We start from the raw sequence: 22,185 nt of genomic DNA on the forward strand, positions 1-22,185 counted from the left end.
TAAGCCTCCCTGAGGACTGAGCCTTTCCTGCTTTCTCAGATGGATTAGCTAAAATCTTTCCATTCTACAGATTATTGCTTAGCATTTACCAAGTTCTGGTCCTAACCAATCCCCGGCACCCACAACTTGGTCACAAGATGGAGCCCCAAGGCAATCTGACGAACATGGACTGAGCCCGCCCTGTGCAAGGCACAGCTTTCCTCCCCCTGCCCCCGGCTCACACCCAGACTTCAGCCTCCATGCCCCCTCCAGCCCTGTCCTACAGGCACAGCCCAGGCCAGGGGGGCGGGGGGTCAGGGGGAGAGGGGCACCCAGCTCTCCAGCCTCAGAGAGAGGGTGAGTACAAGGACCAGGACAAAAACATAAGAAGCTGAGGCCTTTTATTGACAATTCTCCATATACACAGAAGTCTTTTCAGTTCCTCTCCAGTGTAAATGAAGCACAGGGTACTTAACTCTCATCTCTGACCAGGATAAAGGAGCCCGAGGAAGGGGGTACACCAAGGCCTGCCTGGTTCCTCAGGGACTCGCGCCTCGCTGGCCAGCCCTAGCTAGACTGGTCGGCCTTGCAAGAAAGCTGGCCTCGGATGGTCCTTATCTCCCCAACCTGCCGCCTCGGTCCCTGTTAGGGTATAGAAACATCTCCGCCTCCTGTGGGCTCTGGGCCCCAGGCAGCTCCTGATTCCAGAGAAGCACCCTAGGATAAGAGAAGCCCCCCGTTCTGCCCAGCCTGTCTCCTGTGCCACATGTTCCCAGGAACCATGCAATAAATAAATAAATATTTCAAAAGGCAGGGCAGCTCCAGGGGAACTAAGAGGTGGGTGCCTGAGCCCGCTCATGGCTTAGAGAAAGACAGAGGCCCCAAGAGTCCAGAAGTGAATATGAACTTATTGGCGAGAGGACAAGTGGCTTTATACCATAACTGAGACTGTCCTGCTGGGGAAGCGCCCTGGAATCGAGGACCCAGCGGAGAGACCCTACACTTCCCAGGTTCCCAAGGGTCAAGGGCTTCGGGACCTCTGCTCTGCTTACCTGGTGTCACACTGAGGGACAAGGGGCTGGGAAGAGGGAATGTGGCTCTGAGCCAGGGGAGGGGCGCCCGGGGCTCTGAGGAGGCAGAACAGAAGCAATCTCGGTGCCTGTCATCTACCCAGCAGGGCTGTGGACACTCGGGCAATGTGTGATTCTGGCGGACATTCTACAAGTCCAGGCCTCTGCAAGGTGCGGCTGAGGCCCTTTGAGCTGCTGGGGCTCCCTACTAAGGTCTCTGTCAGGCCCCACTAGACATGTCCTCCTCTGGGGGAACTTGGGAACTCCGACCCTATTTCTAGAAGCACTTTTGGTCTGGTTAGCCCTGGCCAGCACTCTAGGTAGGGAAACGAGATCCTGATGCCTGGAGGGATATTCAGACAGCAGAGCTGAGGCACAGCTCTCCCAAGCCCTTCCTGTACTATGCAACAGGAGGAAGAATCTCTTTTCCCAATTTCTGATCTCCAAACAGAATTCCCAACCATGGAGAAACGCCCTGATCCTGAGAGCCCAATCTAGAGCAGGCGTGGCTCTCTGCTGCCCTCTAGCTTACATTCTTTGCCCAGCCCTGAGTCCCCTAACAGCCCAGGGCAGAGCAGGCCAACACACCAGGCTCTCCAGAAGATCCTTTGCCCTCTGGGGTTTGGTAACAGCCATTACTGGCCATCCATAGGAGTGGGGAACAGCTCCAGTACCCAGCTGGGGAAAACGAGGGCAGGTATGGGGGAGCCTATCTAGCATCCAGGCCACATTGCCCAGCACACGCCACATGGGGCTAACTAGGGGTGGGGAGAGTGGGGTCTACTGTTGGCCCAGGAACTGGTGCCCGCTTGGACCCTGTCCCTTCTTCTCACTTGCTCAAGGTCTGGTTACACGAGGCACACACAAACACAGTTTCTCTCTGGGCTTCGGGGGCTGAAAAGGAAGAAGAACTTGGTGAGACCCTTCCTCCTGCCCTTTGGCTCATGGCGTCAACTACTAGAACCACCTCCCCAGCCCCCGAAGCCCCACAGACCCACCCTGACCAGCCCACACCCTTGCTGACCCGGCTCACTAGCCTGCCCTGAGACTTCTCTTTTCAGGAGAACCAGGGACTTTGGGGGTGATCATGCCAACAGCAGGCATCTCCCAGGTGTTCTATGAATTAAAAATATTTTCGCCACCAACAAAAATTAAAAATTAAAAATGTTTTTTAAATAAAGGAGAAAACTTTCCAAAATGTTTTAACAGTGATTATCTCTTGGTGGTAAGATTACAGGATTATTTTTCTCTTCCTTCCTCTTCTGCATAGTAATTTCCAAGTCTTCTAGTATAAGCATATGCTACTTGCATGACCAGAAGGAAAAAAAAAAAAAAAAACCTTGATTTCTCATTGTAATGTATTACAAACATCCTCCCTTTTCAGAATGTGTTCGTGCATTTATCCTACATGTGCGCTGGCGCTCTTACTTTTGCTGTATTTTTTGTTTTGTTCTGTTAATGATGAGTATGTACAGCTGTTATAGAAGGAAAAGACAGTCTTTATTTTGTTAAAAAATGTTACCAAGGTCATGAGAAAAAGAATGAAATTCAGGACGTGGCCTCCTCTGGGGGAGGCAGGCGTGGTGCTGGGAGCCTTGGGGGCGTGGCTAATGCTGCAGTATTTTCTAACGTCAGTGAAGCAGTCACAGGCATTCAGTATTATGCTGCATAATTCAGGTACATTATATATATTCTTTTGCATGCATGAAATATTTCGTGTTTTTTGCTTGTTAAAGGATGATTGAGAAGACGTTGCTACAGGCCAGCCTAGGATCCCACGTCCCCCGTGACCTCTCACTGACCCCTCACTCCTTTCCTAGGAGGAGGACCTCCTCAGAAAGTGGGAACCAGCCAGCCCTGCCACCACCCTGACCACCCTCCCACCAGCCTGCCTGCACACTCACCTGTGGCCCCCATGGAGGACTTGGGCACCTTGAAGGAGCAGCACCGAGAGCAAAAGCTGTTTCCACAGTTACTGCAGCTTCGCTGCAGACGAGAGCCAGCGTCAGCATCAGATGCACCGCCCAGCCCCAGGCACCTGCAGGCCCCAGCAGCCACTCCTGTCCCCCACTGACCCCACCCAAGGAACCTGGAATGACTGTGGGACCAGGGAGGTGCCCAGGAGGGACAGGACCCCCTCACGGAGACTTACCCTCTTCTTCAGCACTGAGAAGGTGGCCGAGCAGCCCGTACAGCTCCCTGACAAAGAGAGGCAGCAGCTCAGACTCGACCCAGCCTGGGCCTCCCTCTCAACTCTCCCCTGCTCCTGGGTCTTCTAAATGGGGACACTCGAGAGCAAAGTCCAGATCCAGAGACCTCTCCAGATGACACACAGATGCCAGTCCCTGTACTCTCCTGGGGCTTAGAGGCTCCACCTGTAAGTCCAGCCAAAATAGAGAAGCACCCAGCAGAATCCACCCCCTGGAAACCATGCCAAGCTGGCAGGGACCTGACAACCGGCATCCTTCAGAGAAGGCAGCCCAACGACCTCCAATGAAACCTGCCTGACGTGACCCCTTGCAAAGTGTCCCCTTACAAATACTCTGTCCACAGGTAAAGAGAGAAATGCCTCCTAAAACCCCAGACCCTGCTTTCTGTCATCTGATAGCAGGAGAGAAGCTCAGAATCAGGCACCTTCCAAGAAGACGTGCAGGGCAAGAGGTGTAGGCACTGAGAGTAGCGGGCAGATGGGGTGAAGCAGAGCTGGGAGACATCCTGCCTAAACCAGAAACAAGACGACAAAGCTTCAGACAATGACGGAGGAATCAGTGGCAGCTTAGAAAATGGCTAGGAGGAGGTAAGGCGAATATAAAAAGAAATGAAGGATGGGGAAGGAGGAGAAAAATCATTCTGTTAGAGACTATTTCAACATACGTAGGCCTAATAGGAGCTGTGCTCCAGGAAAATTAAAGATGGAAAATGATGGGCTGCAGCAAGAACACAGTCTGATGAAGGAGTGCATGCAGGTAAGTGAAGAGAATCAAAAGGATGGAGGCAAACTGAGATGTGAGGAGGAGAGGAAAGGCCACATCTGGGCGCTTGACGTCAACAAGCTCCAGCAGCAAAAGCAAACCCCAAAGAGAACCCAGAAGGTTCCCAGGGCTACCCAGCAGGAGTACTGACTATGGTTCAGTACAGAAATCTCCAGGCAGAACCGAGCCGGGGAGAAAAGGCAGGGGCTACAGTAGGCATGAGGGTGCTCCCAAAAGGGAACCAGAGAGCCCCGTGGGCCCAGAAGGAAGCTGACTTAGATCCTGGGAAAGCTTGAGAAGGGATAAGGCTGCAGGGCGGGGGGATGGGGGATAGGGGGTCCAGAACTGGGGCCCAAAGGCCTCCTATGATCTGGTCATAGCAATTATTAGCTTCAGGAAGCACTGCTGTGCCTCCTTGTCCACCTGGGAGACCCTGCGTCACCTTCACACAGAGACCCCGAAGCTACACTGCCACCTACATGTGGCCCCTTCCTCTGGCCAGCCAGAATCCCCTGCAGCTCTTGCTAAAGGACACTCCCTGTGTTCAGGGAAAGGAGGGCCCTAACTAGAGCAAGGAAAAACCTGAAGCCAAGGTGAACAAGGTGAATTCCATGGCTGTCAGTGAGCTTGTGGCCCCAGCAGAGGAGAGGAGAGCTAAGAGCACAGCGCGCGCTGCTGGCTGGTGGTGCCAAGCCAGGGCACAGGCTTCTCCTAGACTCTGTCCCCACACTAAGAACTTGGGCAAAGCAGCCCACCTCTGCCTCTCCTTAGCAAGTGGGCAGGGGTGTGGGGCTGGGGAAAGGAGCTGCTCAAACACTGACACTCTGGTCCACGTCTGGGGAGTCCTCTACACTGGATGGAGAGCCAGGGCCAGGCACCCAAGGCACCCTCAAGATAAACCCCCGAGGCTTCTCCCAGAGCACAGAGCCTAGAAGTCACTCCCACCAGAACACAGAGGACAGCCACCCCGTCTTCCTCCCGATCAGCTGACGCCAGGCAGAAGCAAGGCTCTTCTTCCCGAGTCACCCCCTCTCAAGGCCTCAGCCATAACTCTACCTGGCTCCGCTCCCGCTTTCCGAGCCAGGATTCTAAGCTGTCCTAACGTCAAGTCCACCCTTCTCCAAAGCTGTCTTCCTTGACTCATCACCACCCACACACCTGTAAAATAAGGACTGGCCCATCTATGAACCTGGCTGGGGAGAAGAGACCTCAGGGCTCTATCGACCCAGAGGAAGATCCTGTTTGCTTCAACTTGCTTCCCCCTGGATAGGCTCCTAGGGGCCTGCAGGGCAGGCCAGGGCCTCTCAGGTAACCGGGCCCTTAGTAAGCACTTACTATGAACCGGCCAGCACTGTGCTAGCACTTACTGAGCATGATCTACTTTGAGGCCTGTAACAACCCTGTGAGGTAAGAACTGATCGTGCTCCTTTTACAGAAGGGGAAACTGAGGCACAGAGAAGTTAAATAATTTGTTCAAAGACACTGAGTGGAGAGTGGGAGTTGCACCAGGCAGTCAGACTCCAGTGTGTTCTCTGCCATTATACCACACTTCTGAAGTTCTGCCCGTCTCAGGATTACACCTCTCTGCAGTCCTGGGGTGGTGTTGCCGGAACCAAGTTCCTTATCTTCCCATGAGCTAATACTCAATAAGGACAGAGGGATAAGAGGGAAGCCACGCTCACTGTGCGTTTGTTTCCTTCCCAGGGTCCCATGAACACAGCTTTAGTCCTTGCTCTTGTCACAAACCATACCCACAATTCCAAGACTTTGGCCTTGCAGCCGCAGTGCCTGTGCCCCGTTCCTGTCCCCTGGCCGTACCAAAGTTGTTGGTGGGGTACCGCTTGCGGAGCCGTTCTGTAAGCCGTGACACCTTGCTGCGCAGCACCTCATTCTTGCTCAGGAAGCCGTTGTCCTGCAGGACCAGCTCATCCTCTGCGGGGCACGGGGCACACTCATCATCCTCCTGTGGGAACAGCTCATTCCAGTCCTGCCTGCCTCGTGACAGGGATGTAGGCCCTGCGTGCACAGCACCCAGTCCTGCCCGCCTTGTGGGGGCTCCAAGACCTGTGTGCAGAGGCACCATTGGCCACTTGTGGGCGGACCCCACCAGGCATGAGGATAACTGGCTCAGCCACCCTCCCCCAGCCCAGCCCCTGCCCAGCTCACCAAGCCTCCTACTCACCAGCACCACCAAGTGGGTCTCCTGCCTCCCAAGATGCAGGGGAGAAGGAAAGAAAACAGAGAGACAGATAGCAAGAAGCTGCTAGGAGGGGGAACCCCCAAGCAAAAGGAAACATTGAAGTACTACTCTGAATTCTGTCTGAGCACGTCCCGAAGGGTGATATTAACAGACGTCCCCATAACAGGATCCCAACATCAACTAAGCTTGTGAGAAGCTGTTTTTCAAACTGGGTGAAATTAATTAAGTGGGTCATTATTTTAACAGAATAGAATAAGAAAATATCCCTTACAATGTATTTTTCAGGAAACTTCTGTTTCAGTGAAGGTTTACATTTACTACAGACATAAATGTGAAGTGGGCCAAGATGTCCATGTGTCCCTCGCTGCGTGTTATGAACAGAACTGTGTGAAAGCCCCTGCTATATATTCTCCCCACCACCACCACTATCAAGATTCAGAGTCCACAATCAAATGTTAATGTCTCACAGAAATCCTTCAGCAGCTGAAAACGTAAAATGCCCACATGGATGGGACCAATGTAAGAGGCAATGGGCTAGGTGTAAATCACAGGCCCGGTGAAAAGGCCCAGGACCCCATTTCTTGTATCTCAATTCCCCACTTTACAAAGAGACATAAAGAGAAATGATTTCCTACTTTAAGAAAACAACAGTGCAAAGGTGACAATAGATGACAACCTCCGCTTGGACGCAATGACCGAGAAAGGCAAGGAATGGTGTGGACTATGTGACTTTTCTCAGGCCAACCAGAGCTGATTGTTCAGAAAAATTGAAAATCCAGAGTTTTCATTGAAATCTCCCCACTTTAAAATGTTGGCTCAAAACAAATGTTTTAAGGTTTATATGCCAACACTTCTGCAAACTACCAGTTTGAACCATTGTCTTGTTTAACTCTCTCTGAGCTAGCACTAGGCGTGCCACCACTTTCTCCAACCAACCCGCCCTGCTCCCCAACAGGGACATGCTTCAGACCTCATTCTGCATAAGAACAGTCAGAGACCCATAGCAGTGCCCTCCCCCAAAGTGCCTTGCCTACATCAAAGGTGCCAAGTCCACAGTCTCCAGCCAAGGTGTAAATGATCCACCTCCCCCAGCAGGCATTTCCCAGAGGCTTCCAGAGCCATCCCTGACCTAGGCACCCAGGACAGATGAATAGATCAATGATAGTATGGGTGATTCAGTGGCACCCTTTCTTCTAGTGAGTTCTAGCTCAGAGCAAGTTTCAGCTTCTCATTTGGATGTTGAGAATTTTTACAACCCAGACTTAGGATGTGAGAAGCCACCCGGCTCCAGGACCATCTGACTTCTGGCCTGGTCAGTAGAGAGCGCAGGGTAAGGGCCACCCACCTCAATGGCATCTTTAAACTCCTCGTCGGGCTCAGCCTCCTCTGCCTCCTCCACACTGCCCGGAGTGAGGTCCTGGGAAAAAAGACTCTATTACCAGAGAGGGATGGCAGCCCTGCCCCCTATGGCAGAGGCCACCTCCCCTGAGCCAGCATCCAGGTTCCCCAAAACATCTGTTCCTGCCCCAGAAGAAATGGCACAACTGCAAGAAGGAAGTCATGAGAAAGAGGGCACTCTGACCAAGCAGGGGCAGGGAGATGGGATCATGACCATGAATGGACCTCCAATGGCTGCACAGCACAGTGGTTGAGAGCACGGGCTCTGGAACCACAGGGCCTGGTCTGAGTCCTGGCCCCACCACACTTGGGCAACGACTCTGTGCCTCTGCAGATGAGAATAATCTCCTCAGAAAGAACCTGTACCTCATGGGGTTGGTATCTATAAAGTACTTGGAACAGCAGAGTAAGCACTCAATAAAGAACTGAGTGGCTATTATTATTATTACAAGTATTATTATTAAGCACTTCAGAGGAGACGAGGCCTGGGAAGAAACAGGAACTACACACAGGCCAGCCCAGGAGCTGCGGGGTCTGAACAAGCTGGTAGCAGGAAGGCCCCGGAAGCTGCCCGCAGCAGGCTCTGCCCCGATGGTGGGGGCGCTCACCTCTGTGGGTGTGGGCACAGGCGTGCAGTCCAGCAGAACTCCCTTCCCCCCAGCACCTGGCGGTGGCGGTGGGCTCTGAAAGGCACTATCTTCCTGGCCGGGGTTCATCCGCCGCTGCAGAGATGCCCTGTACTCAGACACCACTACCCAGGGCAAAGAGGGCAGGGTGGGAGGCAGAAACAGGATGGAATGAGTGGCACTTCAGGGGTACCCACTTCTGCAGCTAGCTGCGTCCTCCTCCGGCACCCCACTCACTGCTTCAGGAAAGAGTCACCCTCCTAACTGAACAAATCACCTAACCTAAGCCTCATAAACAAAACAAATACCACCACCCACCCCACGAGATTGCTACAGCGAGAGTAAATGTCGTAGGTGCTCGATAAATTAGGGCCTCTGTAATTAATTACGCAACCACAGGGAAGAAAACAAGGACAGCAATCACCCAAACACATGCACAGGCTTCTGTGACTCAGGGCCTCTACAGACTGCCTCCCTGCTTCACAAGCCGGACGGCAGACAGAGACTCGGAGCACACAGACAGGCGGCAGCAACTCCAGGTGGCTGCATCCCGGGAGGTGGGTGGCAGCACTGGGAAAACATCCCTTTCTCATCTCCCAGAAGCCACTGTAAGCAGTGATTCACCCGTCTCAGAATGGCAGAGGGACCGCTACGCTATGCTACGGTAGCAGCCTCCCCTCTGCCCCACCTAACATCTGCGGGGCACAGCCCAGGAGAGCCCTCCAGGGAAGGGCCCTATTGTGGTGCTGCCCCGTGTGGAAGGCACCGCAAAAGGCGATCCGCTGTGGAAAACATCAACAAGGAGCCTCACCAGCCCTCAGAGCCGGCCAGGCCCCATCTCCCATCTCCGTCAGGCTTTCCAGGGCTTACCTCGGAAGAACTCCACATTCCCCAGAAAGAGTGTGCTGTTTAAAAGCGCAAGGACCCAGCACAGCGGCAGCAGATACAGCATGCAAACCGTACCCAGAAGAGCCCCATAGAACCTGCATCAACAGAGAGGAAGCACAGCATCAGAAATTCGTAAGATCAGCAGGAAACCAATTTGGAGCACATCCACGTGGGGGTCTGGGCGAGAAATAGCTCTGGCCACAGTTAATGAAACGACAAGATCTGCTAAGCAAACAAGTGGACAGTAAAGAGAGGAGGAAAGACTTACAACTAACTACCAAGAAGTCACCGGTTGCTAACAAGTCACTGGTGAGGCCACACGGTGACGGAGACTGGGGCCACATAAACTGGTTTAGCTCTCAACACTCCTCAGGTTCTAGACTCTGAAGTCTAGAATAAGACACAGCTTGGAATCCAGCTTTGCCACTTCTCGCTGTGTGCCCTTAGGCAAGTCCCTTGGTTCTCTGAGCTATACTCCCTTCCCATGTCAGGTGGAGATTGAAACAGTGCCTGCCTCGCACGGCAAGGGTTGAGCACAGGGCCTGGCACAAGGGGAAAACTAAATAAATATTAGTTGTCACTATTATTGATGTATAAAGAGCCTCAAAAACATTCCTTCCATTTGATCCAGTACTTCCATCCTAAGATAAAAATTTCAAAAGATTAAAGCTAAACCCATAAAAATGTTCACTACAGTCTTAGTAATAAAAAGTAGAAACTGACCTGAAACTAGTATAAAAAAATGAAATGAAAATAAAGTAGAAACTAATTAAACACGTAACACAATTGTTTCATAAATTATATTATATTCACCATCTATATTAATCTGGTATTACAAATAATTCCCAAAGCCATGTAGTAACAGAGATCCATTTATGATATAATAAGTGAAAAAGAAAGAAAACAAAAAGGAACCTCACATACACTACGAAGCTTCAGAAGCAATATGACACTATCAGGCTACATGACAAACTCTAGAAGTCAATCCAAACATGAGATCAACTGCCATATCAGGGTGGGAGATTACATGGTGAGTTATTTTCTATTATTACGATATTTTTACCACAAAAGAAGGTATTTAAACGATTTTTACCTAAAAGAAGGTATTTAAACGAAAGCAGTGCATTTGGGCCCACAAGCCTGTATGCACGTCGGCACACAAGAGCCTCAGGGACTCTCTTCCCCTGAGCTAGGGGCACAGGGGCCCTCTCAAGGCAGCTGGCTTTGCCTGGGGCCCAAGTCGCAAATCCCTCCAGGACAGAGGTGGCGGGCGCGGAGGGCCACTCACTGTGAAGACACGGCTGGGTTCTCCCAGTGCAGCACACGGTAGGCAGTCTCGCAGGTACAGCACAGGCGGCTCAGGAAGGCCTCCAGCTGGATCAAGCTGCAGACACAAGGGACGTCTGTGAGCCGCACGCCCTGACCCACTCAGCCCTGGGGCCTGACAGACACAGTGGGCTAGGGATGGCCAGTCTCTTCAAACCTACTGGAGGGGCTGGAGAGCTCAGGGAGTTTCAGTCTCCTTTTTGGAAGCCCTGCTGAGGTGGAAATGGGACAGTGGTTCCTGCTTTGGTCTCTTCTAGTTACTGAGGTGGGGCCTTTACTTAACTGAGCTGCAGTTTTCCTCTATAAAATGAGGACCAGGGTACCTAACTCACAGACACACTAGAGCTGTGAGGATAAATGGCAGGAGGTAGGAAGAGCAATGTGTCTCCATCTGGGTGTAAGGCTGACTCACTTGGGGAGTTGCTGTTTTTTTTAATAGATGTACCCCAGAAGCAATGAGTACATGCTTGTACAATGAGCTCCCAGATCTTGGTTTCTGAAGGATTCCTTGGAAAAATGGCTGATTCTAGAACTAGGATAGGGAAAGTATTACATAAGATGCATTTGAACATCCTATTGTACCCTAAAGTAAGGAGGCAGGCAAAAATGATGGGGATAAACCAAAAGAACACAGGAGCCAGTTCAAAGGGGCGCCTACTAGCCAAATCTAGGACAATTTGAGATCAAAATAAATAACAGTAATGGATTATAACCCAAAGAATGAAATTTAAAATTTTGAATTCATATTGATAACATGTAAGAATTATGGTAGGATACTAGCTAACAATGACAATCAGAAAATCACCTTTGCAACCATCACACGAATAAATTGGTGAAGGCAAGACCCATCAATGGATTTAAATGCAGTGGCTAAATCTTTGATGAAGAACAAGGTATTTACTTAGTCTCAAAGTATCCCCCCTCAGATTACTAACTCTAAAGGGTCAAATGGTCATCTTACAGCGGCGAAACCCTAACCCAGGATCAAAGTCTGCATCCCCCCTAAGGAGACAGACAGACATCATGTACCTCCTGACACGATGCACTGAGCAACACAATGTCATTTGTCATTCCCTGCCAAAAAGGCATAACCTGCAGCTAATCATGAGGAACCAAACAACCCCAAACTGAGGAAAACTCTACAATAAGCTTGTTCTTTTAAAAACTGTCAAGGTCACGAGAAACAAAGACTGGGAGAAACGCCTCCAGGTTACAAGAGACTGAAGAGACATTAAAAATGAATGTCATATATGATTCTGACTGGATCCTGGATCAGGGGAAATTAATATAAAAGACCTTTTTAACACAACATGTACAATGTGGTTATGAACTCTGTATTAGATAACAGTACCAATGTTAATGTTATCAATGTAAAATTTCCTAATTTTGATTAGAGGACTATGGATATGTAAGAAGAGAATGTCCATGTCCTCAGGAAAGGCTGAAGTTTTGGGGGTGAACAGACATGATGTTTGCAACTTACTTTCAAATGGTTCAGGAAAAACAAAAATAATGTGAGTAGAGAGGGAGGTGCAGCCTGTTCTGAGTAAAGAGCCTATGAGAGTTCTTTGTGTTAGTCTTGCAATTCTGCTGTAAGTTTAAAAGCATGTCAAAGTAAAAAGGTTTTTTAAAAACCACAGATACCCAGGCCCCACTCCAGATAACTGACAGATTTTTTAGGAGAGGGCTGTGGGGACAACGGCCTCCGTTGTTTTGTAAGTTTTTTTAAGCTCTGCAGATGCCTCTGCTGCCCAGGGTGGGAGGAAACCCTGCTGTATGTCAAGAGAGCCCAGTCCAGCTTGGGCTCAGTAAATGGCAGCTGCCACTGAAGTTGTTACATTAGTATTATTCAACAGTCCTAAGGTGCTCCCAGAAGTACGAGCTCTGTCACATTTAGGAAGCTTCTCCATCGTGCAATGACGATGACCAATGCCTACTGAACACTTCCTGGGTCCCAGGACACTCTCGGTTCATCTTCCCAATCACCTATGCGGTAAGCCTATGACTATCTCATGTGACAGTTGAAGGAGCTGAGGCACAGGGAGGCTGAGCAACTTGCCCGATGTCACACAGAAGAAAATGTGAGGGCTGGGATTTGAACCCAGGCAGTGGCTCACGCATGCACACGCTTAGCCAAGACACTAAACTGTCTCTCTAGTGGGAAGAACACAAGCTGTGAAACAGCTGGGTCTGGATTCTCATCCCAGCTCAGTCACTTGCTGGTTGCATAAGCCCTTTCTCCTCAGCCATACATGGAGAATTAATAGTAGCTACCTCCCGGAACTGTTAAAAAGATGAAAGGAAGTAACAACTGTGGTTTGCCTACTACCGTGCCTGCCACCCTCGGTGTGGTGGGAGGTGTTACTGTGACTGTCCCTGACTGTCCCTCACCTCCCTGGCCCTTTCCATACTCACAAGCTCTTCACCTCAGCCACGGCCTCGGGGCGAGACAGGCGAACTCTCTGCAGGTCCTCCTGCCTCACGCTGTGATACTTCCTCCGCATCAGCTCAGACTCAGGCAGCCGTGCACGGCAAGCCTCCTGCAGGTAGCCCAGGAGGGCGGGCACTGAAATCACCAGGGCACCCACCGAGTACCATGCACCTGTGGAGTCAACAACACGAGGTCAACAGGTAGCAAGGACCAGGAGCCTCTGTCCACCTAGATGCCCACATGCTCGCTCCCTCTAGGGCTCTGCCCGAGGCGCCTTCCCTGATCATCTGTAGGAAACTGTCTCCCTCCTGGCTCTCCAGCCCCTTCACGCAGCTTGATTTTACCTCACAGAACGCATCACCATGACGGATTATAGGTACGGCCGTGGTCTGGTCCATGAATATAGGCTCTTGCGGGCTAGGACTTTGTTTGGTCACTGCTGGAGCCCCATGCCCATTTCTTTTAATATTAAAAAAACCTATGCTAGCACACAGTAGGTGGCTCGCGCCTCAAGTGTTGCCACTGAGAGCTCCTGATGACTAGCATTCTGACCTTTGAGCCACTGGGGCCGACTGGACACCTTTTCTTTGGCTTTTAGGATACCCTAGACCACTGTGGATTAAGAAACGGTCAAGCTGAGAGAAAATCCAAAGAAGGGACTTTAGTACCCCCGAGGAAAGCTAACAGAGCACTGAGCACAGAGTAAATGCTTGTTAAATACCTGTCATCTGAACTGACTTACTTTAGAAATATATTCAGAAGCACCTAACAACCTGGGAATGATATCTGAGTTTTCATCAGGCCAAGAAGAGCCCTACTGAGAAATAAAATGAGCTCTTATGTGAAATGGGTTTATTTTTAAGCCATTGAATCCATGTCTCCATAGGAAACAAGGGAGACACTTGAGAAATGTGAGTTCAACAGAAGAATGAATACATGAATAAAGGACCCAGCTCCTCAGAATACTCTGTCCCAGGTCCCTCACTCATTTCCCCTGAGGGGTTTTGCTTTTTCTGTCGCTACCTGCCAATTCCAACCAGAGAAAGGGCTGGGTCACAGCATAACTTGTCACAAAAGATCCTCCGGAGACATCATTACCTGGGACCCCTACAGCCACCCACCTGTCCACACATCAACCTCACAGGCTTCAAGCCAGCCCCTCACTGGTGGTGACTTCCCAGTAACACTTACCAGGCTCATTTGCTGAGCCAGAAAAAAATCAACAGATATGGAAAAAATCCTTATCAGCTCACCCCCTGGTCCCCTCACCCCATGCCATGTCCCAAACGACCCTAGAATCAGCTTGGAAACCAACGTGGAAAAAGGACAATGCATCAGTATTCAGTCAAAAAGGAAATAATAATAATACAGTAATCTGCCGGTATCCACAGGGAATATGCTCCAAGACCCCCCAGTGGATGCCTGAAACCGCACGTAGTACGGAACCTTACGTATACTATTTTTCCTATACATACATGCCTATGGGAAAGTTTTACTTATAAATTAGGCAATTTCATGGATAGAAGATTCATTCTTATGTAGATCTTAGTAACCTCAGCATACAATTTTTTTTCTCTTAAGTGAAGAACTTTCACTTTGTCACCTAAAGGAAGCACTTTATGGCTTCTCTTTGGTAAATCTGAATTGCCAGCCTCACTATCTTGCGTTTTGGGGCCATTATTAAGTAAAATAAGAGTTACTTGAACAAGTACTGCAATACTGCTCAACAGTCGACCTAATAACTCAGGCAGCTACTAAAAGACTAATGAGCAGGTAGTGTACACAGCATAGATACGCTGGATAAAGGGACGATTCACATCCCACACAGGGCAGAGTGGGAAGGCAAGAGATTCCATCTTACTATTCAAAATGGCACACAATTTAAAACTTACAAATTGTTTATTTCTGGAATTTTCCATTTCATATTTTTAGACCACGGGTGACTGCAGACAACTGAAACCGTGGAAAGCAAAACCGTGGATAAGCGGGGAACTACTGTAACGTACTGGCTGCTTACTCTGCGTCAGGCACTGTGTTAGGTGTTACACATAGATTATCTCATTCCTCACAACTACTTTCTGAGGAAAGCACTGTTATTATCTTCCCTTTAGAGATGAGGAAAATTGGGCCTCAGGTCACAGCAGCGGCCCAGCCAGGATTCGAGTCCAGCGTCTCTCCAGAGCCTGTGTCTGCCATCAAGCAGACACAGAGGGAGGCCAACTCCGGAGCAAGACCAGTGGGTGGCTCCTTCACACAGGGCTGCTGCTCAGCATTCCTCCTCATATTCATTCACAACAAAACGCCGGCCCATGAAAGCAGTTCTTACCCTCATTCAAAGTGAGGAACAAGATGTTGAGGCCCAGGCAGGTCAGCAAGGAACACAAAGGCGTCTGCCACCTACAACACAGAGAGTCCTGGTCACTAAACACGGCCACTCCTCCAGCGGGGACGGCGGGGGGGATGAGCCAGCACAGGTGGGTGATCAAACCCAGGAACAAGAGGAGAGGGCCTGGAGCTCAGGGTGTCAAGAGGAAATGAAAAGTAGGTTTCTCACTTGATAGGCGCTTGGGAGAGGGCTTACAGTCCCACATTAGCCTCTGGGCTGAGAAAAGGCATCCTCTCAGACCTAGAACACCTGCAGAACTTTCTCCAAGAATGAAGAATAATTCATAACATTATCTATTAAGAAACCTAGTTAATAATGTGCTTTGTAAGGTTCTAGTCTCTTTAAAAGGTGACAATGATAAACATTCTTCTTTAAAATGTTCCTTTTCTTGAGATATAATTTACATATAACATATTCTTGTTTACAATTTCATAAGAACATATATTAACTGCACAAGATTCATCTAATACAGAAATCAGGAGAACAAAACATGAAGCATCTCTTGGACCCCATTTATACTTCCTCTTCCTATTTCTGCGATTTTGAGCATTTGTTTTAAACATACATTAACTCAACAGGAGAAAAATAATAAAGATTTTATTTTAATGTATTAAAAAATGAAGATGAAACCAGAGTGCAGCATTCTCTCAGCAAACACACCCTCAGTAAACTGGAACAGATGGAAGCAAACACAGACCCAACCCCTACTATTACCAGCTAATGGCAAAGCAGAAGCCCCCAGTGACGAAAGAAAGACCAGAGACTCGGGTTGCTGAGAACAAACACTGCTGGCTTAGTCCTTAATAAAACACATTTAATAGGGAAAAAGGAACACAGACATACGAAGCCACTGACACCTATATTCTAAAAAGCAATGTCAGTGTATTTAAGGTCAGCCTTCAGAGGAGAGAGGCAAATAGAAAATAAACAGGTAAGTTGCTGACAAGCAATGTATTCAGAAACATAAACGTATTTTCTTTTGCTCCAACTGGGGTATTTCAGAGTTACAAATGAGGTTAACTAATTTATATGCTACTTTTGTGTCTTAATAAAAGTTATAGTAAGGGAATAAAATGACCTCTCTCTGCCTTTCTCTTAAAATTCAACACAACTCCAACTGTACCACCCAAATTAGGACTAGTGGCAGCTACCAGGGTAAAAGCAAATGAAAAGTCAGGTGTCCGGCCAATCCCATTTCAGAAATAAAAGCATCACACAAATCCCATTTCAGAAATAAAAGCATCACACAGCGACTGAAGTCACTTTCATTTTAAAGCCTCTCGCATTCTGCCATCACTGACACTTTGGACATGTAGACCCACCTATTGGAGTAACTGATCCCAGAAGAGAGGAGTCTTTTAAAAATCTACGGCAGCTCTAGGCTTCAGACCTAACAGCCAAAGCTCAGGATTAGGTCCCTCTTCAAGTCAAATCCTCTTTACTAAGAAAAGAACAATCAAACGCACGAACTAATCTGACAGCCACTTTCACAGACCAGTGCTCTGCCTCCCAGCGGCACCAGGACTGCCAGCTCCTGGGGGCTTTTTAGACCCAGTGCTTCTCCTCCATCCAACTTTAATCAATCCCACCACATCCTCAGATTTCTAATTTCATAAAATGGAAAAACCCTAACACATTAGTACCAAGAAGCACTAATAGACCAGGGCGCAAAAGGAGAAGGGCAGGATATATTTAACTTTTGTGCTTTGCCACAAAAGGGCAAAACACACATATGTATGTTATATACATATATATATATATGTATATATATATGTATATATATACCTACATAGATATATACATACGTCTGCACTCATACCTGTGAACACACACAGTGGAAAACACCAGTGAGCACAGCCCATGCTCTCCAGAGCCCGCCCACTCCCCTAGGGAACATCAAAGTTAATTTCAGATAATCAGTCATAGCGGGATTATAAAATGAGGCCCTCCTCATATTATCTCACTATCCCTGCACCAAAAGTACAGTGATCTAATAGTAGAGAACATTGCTCTGGAACACTGACTAGTTCCTCTGTAGGGATAATGCTATAAATTAAAGGGGTTCTGGGAAGAACAGGAAAAATTTAGGACCTTGGTCAGAAAGTTAAAAATAAACCTCCCACTAATTCCACACTGAGGTAAGAATGAATACTCAATCACACCCTTAGAGGTTAACCCAGTTCCACTCACCCTGCCTCCTAGCTGTCTCTCTCAAGCATCTTAAGAGGGTTGAAGGTCTGTATGAGAATCTGATGAAAATTAGAAGCCTCTCCCTACACACGAGTGTCCACACACAATTTTTCATTCAGTTTCCGAAGATTCATTGACTCCTAAAGTCCCATTTCCAGGCTCCAGGTTAAGAAATGTCTACTCTTTAGGACAACCAGGTTTTATGTACTCCCACTGAGATGCAATATTAGGAACACCTGACCTTTGTTTAAAAAATTATTTTAATTTGAATCTAATCCAACCTTTAATTGTAACTTCCAGTCTGTACTTGAGGAAGCAACCAGACATAGCAAGGTAGGAAATTCTCTAGGACAGTCAGCTGAGGCTCTTGAGCAAGTCAGTGCCATGAAAGAGGAAACCATTTTAGACTGAAAAAAAAAAACTTAAGGGACATAATAACCACATAGAATGCAGAGTCCTGGACTGGAAACTGATTTGGCCAAAAAAACTGTAAATGACATTCTTGGGACAACTGAGGAAATCTGAATGTGTACTGAGTATAGGATGATATCAAGGAATTAATTTTGTTAAGTATGATGTTACTTTGATTATGAAAAAAAAGTCCTTATTGAGAGACAAACTGAAGGGATTAGAATGGCCTGTATCTGTAACTTAAAATACTTTAACATGAGAAATAAAATGAGCTGAAAGGAGAAAAAGAAAATTATAGAGGATGAAAATCAAAGAAGAAGAGGAACAAAAAGCTTGAGATCCATCATCTTAAAGGATTAGTGTAAACAGTACCTGCCTATGTATTTGTATTTCTTTAACTTATGTTCAAAATTACATCCTAATTTTAATATTATTATGCTAATATTGGGAGAGAAGAACAAAAAGTCCTGCTCTAGATATAGACGGCCGGATGTTCAAGGTTGCTGGCAGTCCTGAGGCATGAGCTTATTCAACCACAAAGAAACCCTGGTGAAAGGCCATATGGTTCCCAGTGCTGCCTCTCCTGGTCTGGGCCTGAGACACATGGTAGGCCTGGAATAAGCCCAGAGGACCAGTGGACCACCCAGAACGGCTCTTCACTAGGGCAGAAAGGACAGCCCAGACACTGCCCAAATGGCCAGCACAACTATAGAGCGGGAAGGCAGGAGACCCAGCAGGGCAGAGCGACTCTCCAAAATCTATATACCTGAGCAAGTACCGGACACCGTCACCTGCGTCCTTCAGGGGTTCCAGGTAGATCTCTAGCCTCTTGTAGGACAGAACCAAGTTGAAAAGATCAAATGCCGGAGACTTGGTAGGGGCAGGTGGAGAGTCCAGGGAAGCCTCAGGCATCACGCTGGGGCTCGCCTCTGGCCCACACCCCTCACGCTCTGATGTCTGCATCCTGTAACCACAAGAATTCCTGTCATTTGCATCATACTTCCAATGCCCAGTACACTTCTACTTGCATTCTTTTATGTGGTACCCGAAATAAACCTGTGGGGGAGGCAGGGCTACAGGTGGGATGCCCATTTCACAGAGGAGGAAACTGACATTCCGCAGGGTGAAGTGAATTACCGAGATGTAAAACCCTGCTCTTTGGACTCGCCACCTAATGTTCTTTTTCCCGCAGACCCATCAAGAGTATAAACCGTAAAGACCAAGCACACATGGGTGCTGAAGGGAGGTAGCCTGAGGTCTCAAGAGAAATGGTATCCTGAAATATTTTTCTCCCACTCTTTACCTGGTCAATTCCTCATCCTTTAGGTACGTGGCTTACACATCACTCCCTTGCTCTGAGAAGTCTTGGCCAACAACCCGTCTGGACTGGGAGACCCCTCAGTGCCACCAAAGGATCCTGTGCTCACACTAACAGCACTTGTCACACCAAAGCAAAACTCCCTGATTAGTTGCCAGGCTGCCCCTCTTAGCTTTGAGCTCCACCAGGTCAGGGGCCATGTCTTTCATTCACCAGTTTCTGCACACAGTGGGGGAGCAATAAATGCTCCGCATGAGTGGAGGAACTGCCCACCCTCCAGGCCCCCAGTGCTTTCTCCTGCCCCGCCCCATCTTCTCACCCTTCCCTCTCCCTTCTGCTCCCCAAAACTTTCTGGACCACTACCCTCCCCTTTTCCCCCCTTGAAGTCCACGGGGCAGTTAGGACCTTCTGTAACGCCCCATTCCCATCGCCCTTCTCGGATGAGAACTACAGGAAACTCTCCTCCTCTTTCCCAATTTCAAAGTCGCACCCAAACGCTAAGCAGAAAACAAGGGGGCGGAACTTCCGCGCACAGCAACAAAAACCAGACCCTGGAAATGGGCTGCAATCTAACGGGTCTCCGGGGGTAGCGACAAAGGAGCCACCGAGAGCCCAAAATCCTTGCAGGCCGACCTTGGACGGAAGGAGCCGGGGCGGGCGCGAGTCAAGGGGAAGACGGAGCAGGTCGGCGCCGGCAGCGGCCTGGCTCACGACGCCTGCAGAACGAGCCGCCGGACCGGGCCGCGCGGCCCAGACCAGGAAAGGCCACGCCCAAGGTCGCTGGGCCAGCAGGTGGCAACCCTCGCGCCGTCCAGGGGCCCAACTCCGCAGTCCGGAGACAAGGGGATGCGGAGGGGATGGCACCTAACCTACCCGGACGCTGGGTTGGCTGCAGGAGGGGCGGGGACGGGCAGGGGCACTGGTAGAGCCGCTGGGCCCCGGAGCGTCGCCTCAGGCCCGCCCCACCCCCACACCGCTCTTCTTCCCAGGGTGGCTCGGAAGTCTCAGGTCCGAAAACCTCCTCAGCCTCTCCTGCCGCCGACGCTTCCTCGAATTGCTCTGCGGCGGCGTGACCGTGACGTCATCGCGCGCGCCCCGCCTCCCGCCCCACTCCCGGGGTTAGCTCCTCCCACTCGTGCACAGGTAAGCGCGCTGGTCCGCTCTGCGCCTGCGCGCTTTTTCTCCCCTCAGCCCCGCCCTGACACAACTGTGCCCCTGCACCACCGCGGTTCTCAAAATCCGGCTGAGCGCTGCTAGCAAACCCCTTCGGGACCCTGCCCCTCGCTGCCCCGACTCGAGCTGAAAGATTCCTTCAGAGAACAGTTGGAAAAAAAGCAAACTGAAAAATTTACGTCTGCATTCTCCTCCCCCACGCTTTGGCACTTAACCTCCCCAACTCGGGACTGTGAGCCCGCAAGAGGCAGAAACCTGTATCCCCGCAGGCCTAGCATAGCATGTAATTCCGTTTAGACTTTCCTAAGTAGCTACTGGGTACAGGGGCCTGTGCAAGCCTTTTCCAACTCAATCCACTTCTCACCTTTTTACTTGGTTAATCGCCCTTAAATCATGCATCCGATGGTGAAGTGCAGGGTGCAGAGAATTACCGAGATGTAAAACCTTTGCATTTATAATAATGCTAGCGCTTATTTACTGGGGATTTACCAGCTCCAGGCCCTGAACTGAGCTCTCTACAGGCATTGTCTTACCTAGGCCTCCTCCGACAACCCCATTAGGGTTACTGCCATTTTACAGATGAGCGATCTGAGACATGCTAAGGAACTTCGTCAGTGTCACTCAGCCAAGATGCAACTGGAAGCTTGATTTGAACTTCATGGGTCAGCTGACTCCCGGCACCCCCAATTATACCACCACGTTAGTCTGCATTTACTGGCCCTATCCCCTGCTACTCCGCTTTGGGAGTCTGTTATCGTCAGCCCGCTGAACCCCTCCATTGCTTGTGCATTGCTTTACTTGTGCTATGAGGCTGGGGAAGAATGTCCTTCCCCCATTCCTGCTTTGGTCCAAATCCAACCCATTCATCTAAGCAGGAGTCCAATGTCTGTACCCCTTCCCGGATTGTCCCAGCTGGTTGCAATCATTTTGAAACAGCCAGAATAGAGACAGATAGAATCCCACATACAGCAGTCTCCCCAATGGTGGGGTGGGGAGTGGGGGGGAATATGTTCCAAGACCCCTAGTAGGTGCCTGAAACCCCGGGGGATAGTAGCAAACCTTATATATACTGTTTTTTCCTATACATACCTACCTATGATAAAGTTTATAAATTAGGCACAGTAAGAGATTAACAACAACTAATAATAAAATAGAACAATTATAATAATATACTGTAATAAAAGTTATGTGAATGTGGTCTCTCACTCTCTCAAAGTATCTTATTGTACTGTACTTATCTTTTCACTTAAAGGAAGCACTTTGCAGCTTCTCTTTGGCATATCTGAATTGCCAGCATCACTATTCTTGCACTTCGGGACCATTATTAGGTAAAATAAGAGTTTCTTGAACACAAGCACTGTGATGATAACCAAGATGGCTAAGTGACTAATAGACCAGTAACATACAATATGTATACACTGGACGATGGGATGATTCATTTCCCTGGCAGAATGGAGCAAAACAGCGCAAAATTTCATCACGCTACTCAGAATAACACAGAATTTAAAACTTATGAATTGTTTATTTCTGGAATTTTCCATTTAATGTTTTTGGACAGTGATTGACCACAGGTAAGTGCAACAGCGGAAAGTAAAATCGTGGATTAAAAAGGACTACCGTATATCTCTAACTATATTCAGGAATCCCCCTAATTCAGAATGGGCTTGGCTCTGTGGCTGGCCCAGGCTTATCTACTGGACTCTGTTTCTTCTCTTTAGGGTGAGTCTAGAGGAAATATAGAAAGAATAATTTTTTTTTTCTTCAATAGCTTAACAACCTGAAATTCCACCATCAATAATTTACTCCAAAGGTAAATT

General features: G+C 48.9%; 1 protein-coding gene across 2 annotated transcripts; it reads right to left on the bottom strand.

Annotated features, from left to right (window-relative positions):
• Positions 1 to 363: 363 nt before the first annotated feature.
• Positions 364 to 20,287, bottom strand: ZFYVE27 (zinc finger FYVE-type containing 27). 2 transcript variants are annotated; one of them, XM_081075179.1, is made up of 13 exons: positions 20,069 to 20,287; positions 18,644 to 18,841; positions 15,217 to 15,287; positions 12,875 to 13,061; positions 10,422 to 10,517; positions 9,116 to 9,228; positions 8,228 to 8,370; positions 7,567 to 7,638; positions 6,204 to 6,224; positions 5,840 to 5,984; positions 3,202 to 3,248; positions 2,954 to 3,035; positions 364 to 1,943 (listed from the first exon to the last, which is right to left on the bottom strand). In XM_081075179.1, the coding sequence occupies exons 2-13, from the start codon at positions 18,838 to 18,840 to the stop codon at positions 1,879 to 1,881; spliced, it is 1,239 nt and encodes a 412-aa protein (XP_080931305.1). In that variant the 5' UTR covers position 18,841; positions 20,069 to 20,287; the 3' UTR covers positions 364 to 1,878. The 2 variants fall into 2 exon arrangements, with proteins under 2 accessions (XP_080931305.1, XP_080931306.1); XM_081075180.1 differs by lacking the exon at positions 6,204 to 6,224 and having other exon boundaries at positions 20,069 to 20,278.
• Between the last annotated feature and the right edge of the window lie 1,898 nt (positions 20,288 to 22,185).

This window comes from Rhinolophus hipposideros (assembly GCF_964194185.1).
Source record: "Rhinolophus hipposideros genome assembly, chromosome: 15".
NCBI classification, from domain to species: Eukaryota; Metazoa; Chordata; class Mammalia; order Chiroptera; family Rhinolophidae; genus Rhinolophus; species Rhinolophus hipposideros.

What these genes read in the sequence shown, in the direction of transcription:
- ZFYVE27 (XM_081075179.1), bottom strand. Translation starts at nt 18,840, where the DNA reads ATGCAGACATCAGAGCGTGAGGGGTGTGGGCCAGAGGCGAGCCCCAGC. An exon ending in GTGGCTGAGGTGAAGAGCTT is followed by an intron (nt 10,518 to 12,874) that starts GTGAGTATGGAA and finishes TTGTGTCTGCAG; the next exon opens with CTTGATCCAGCTGGAGGCCT. An exon ending in AACCCAGCCGTGTCTTCACA is followed by an intron (nt 9,229 to 10,421) that starts GTGAGTGGCCCT and finishes CTGTTGATGCAG; the next exon opens with GTTCTATGGGGCTCTTCTGG.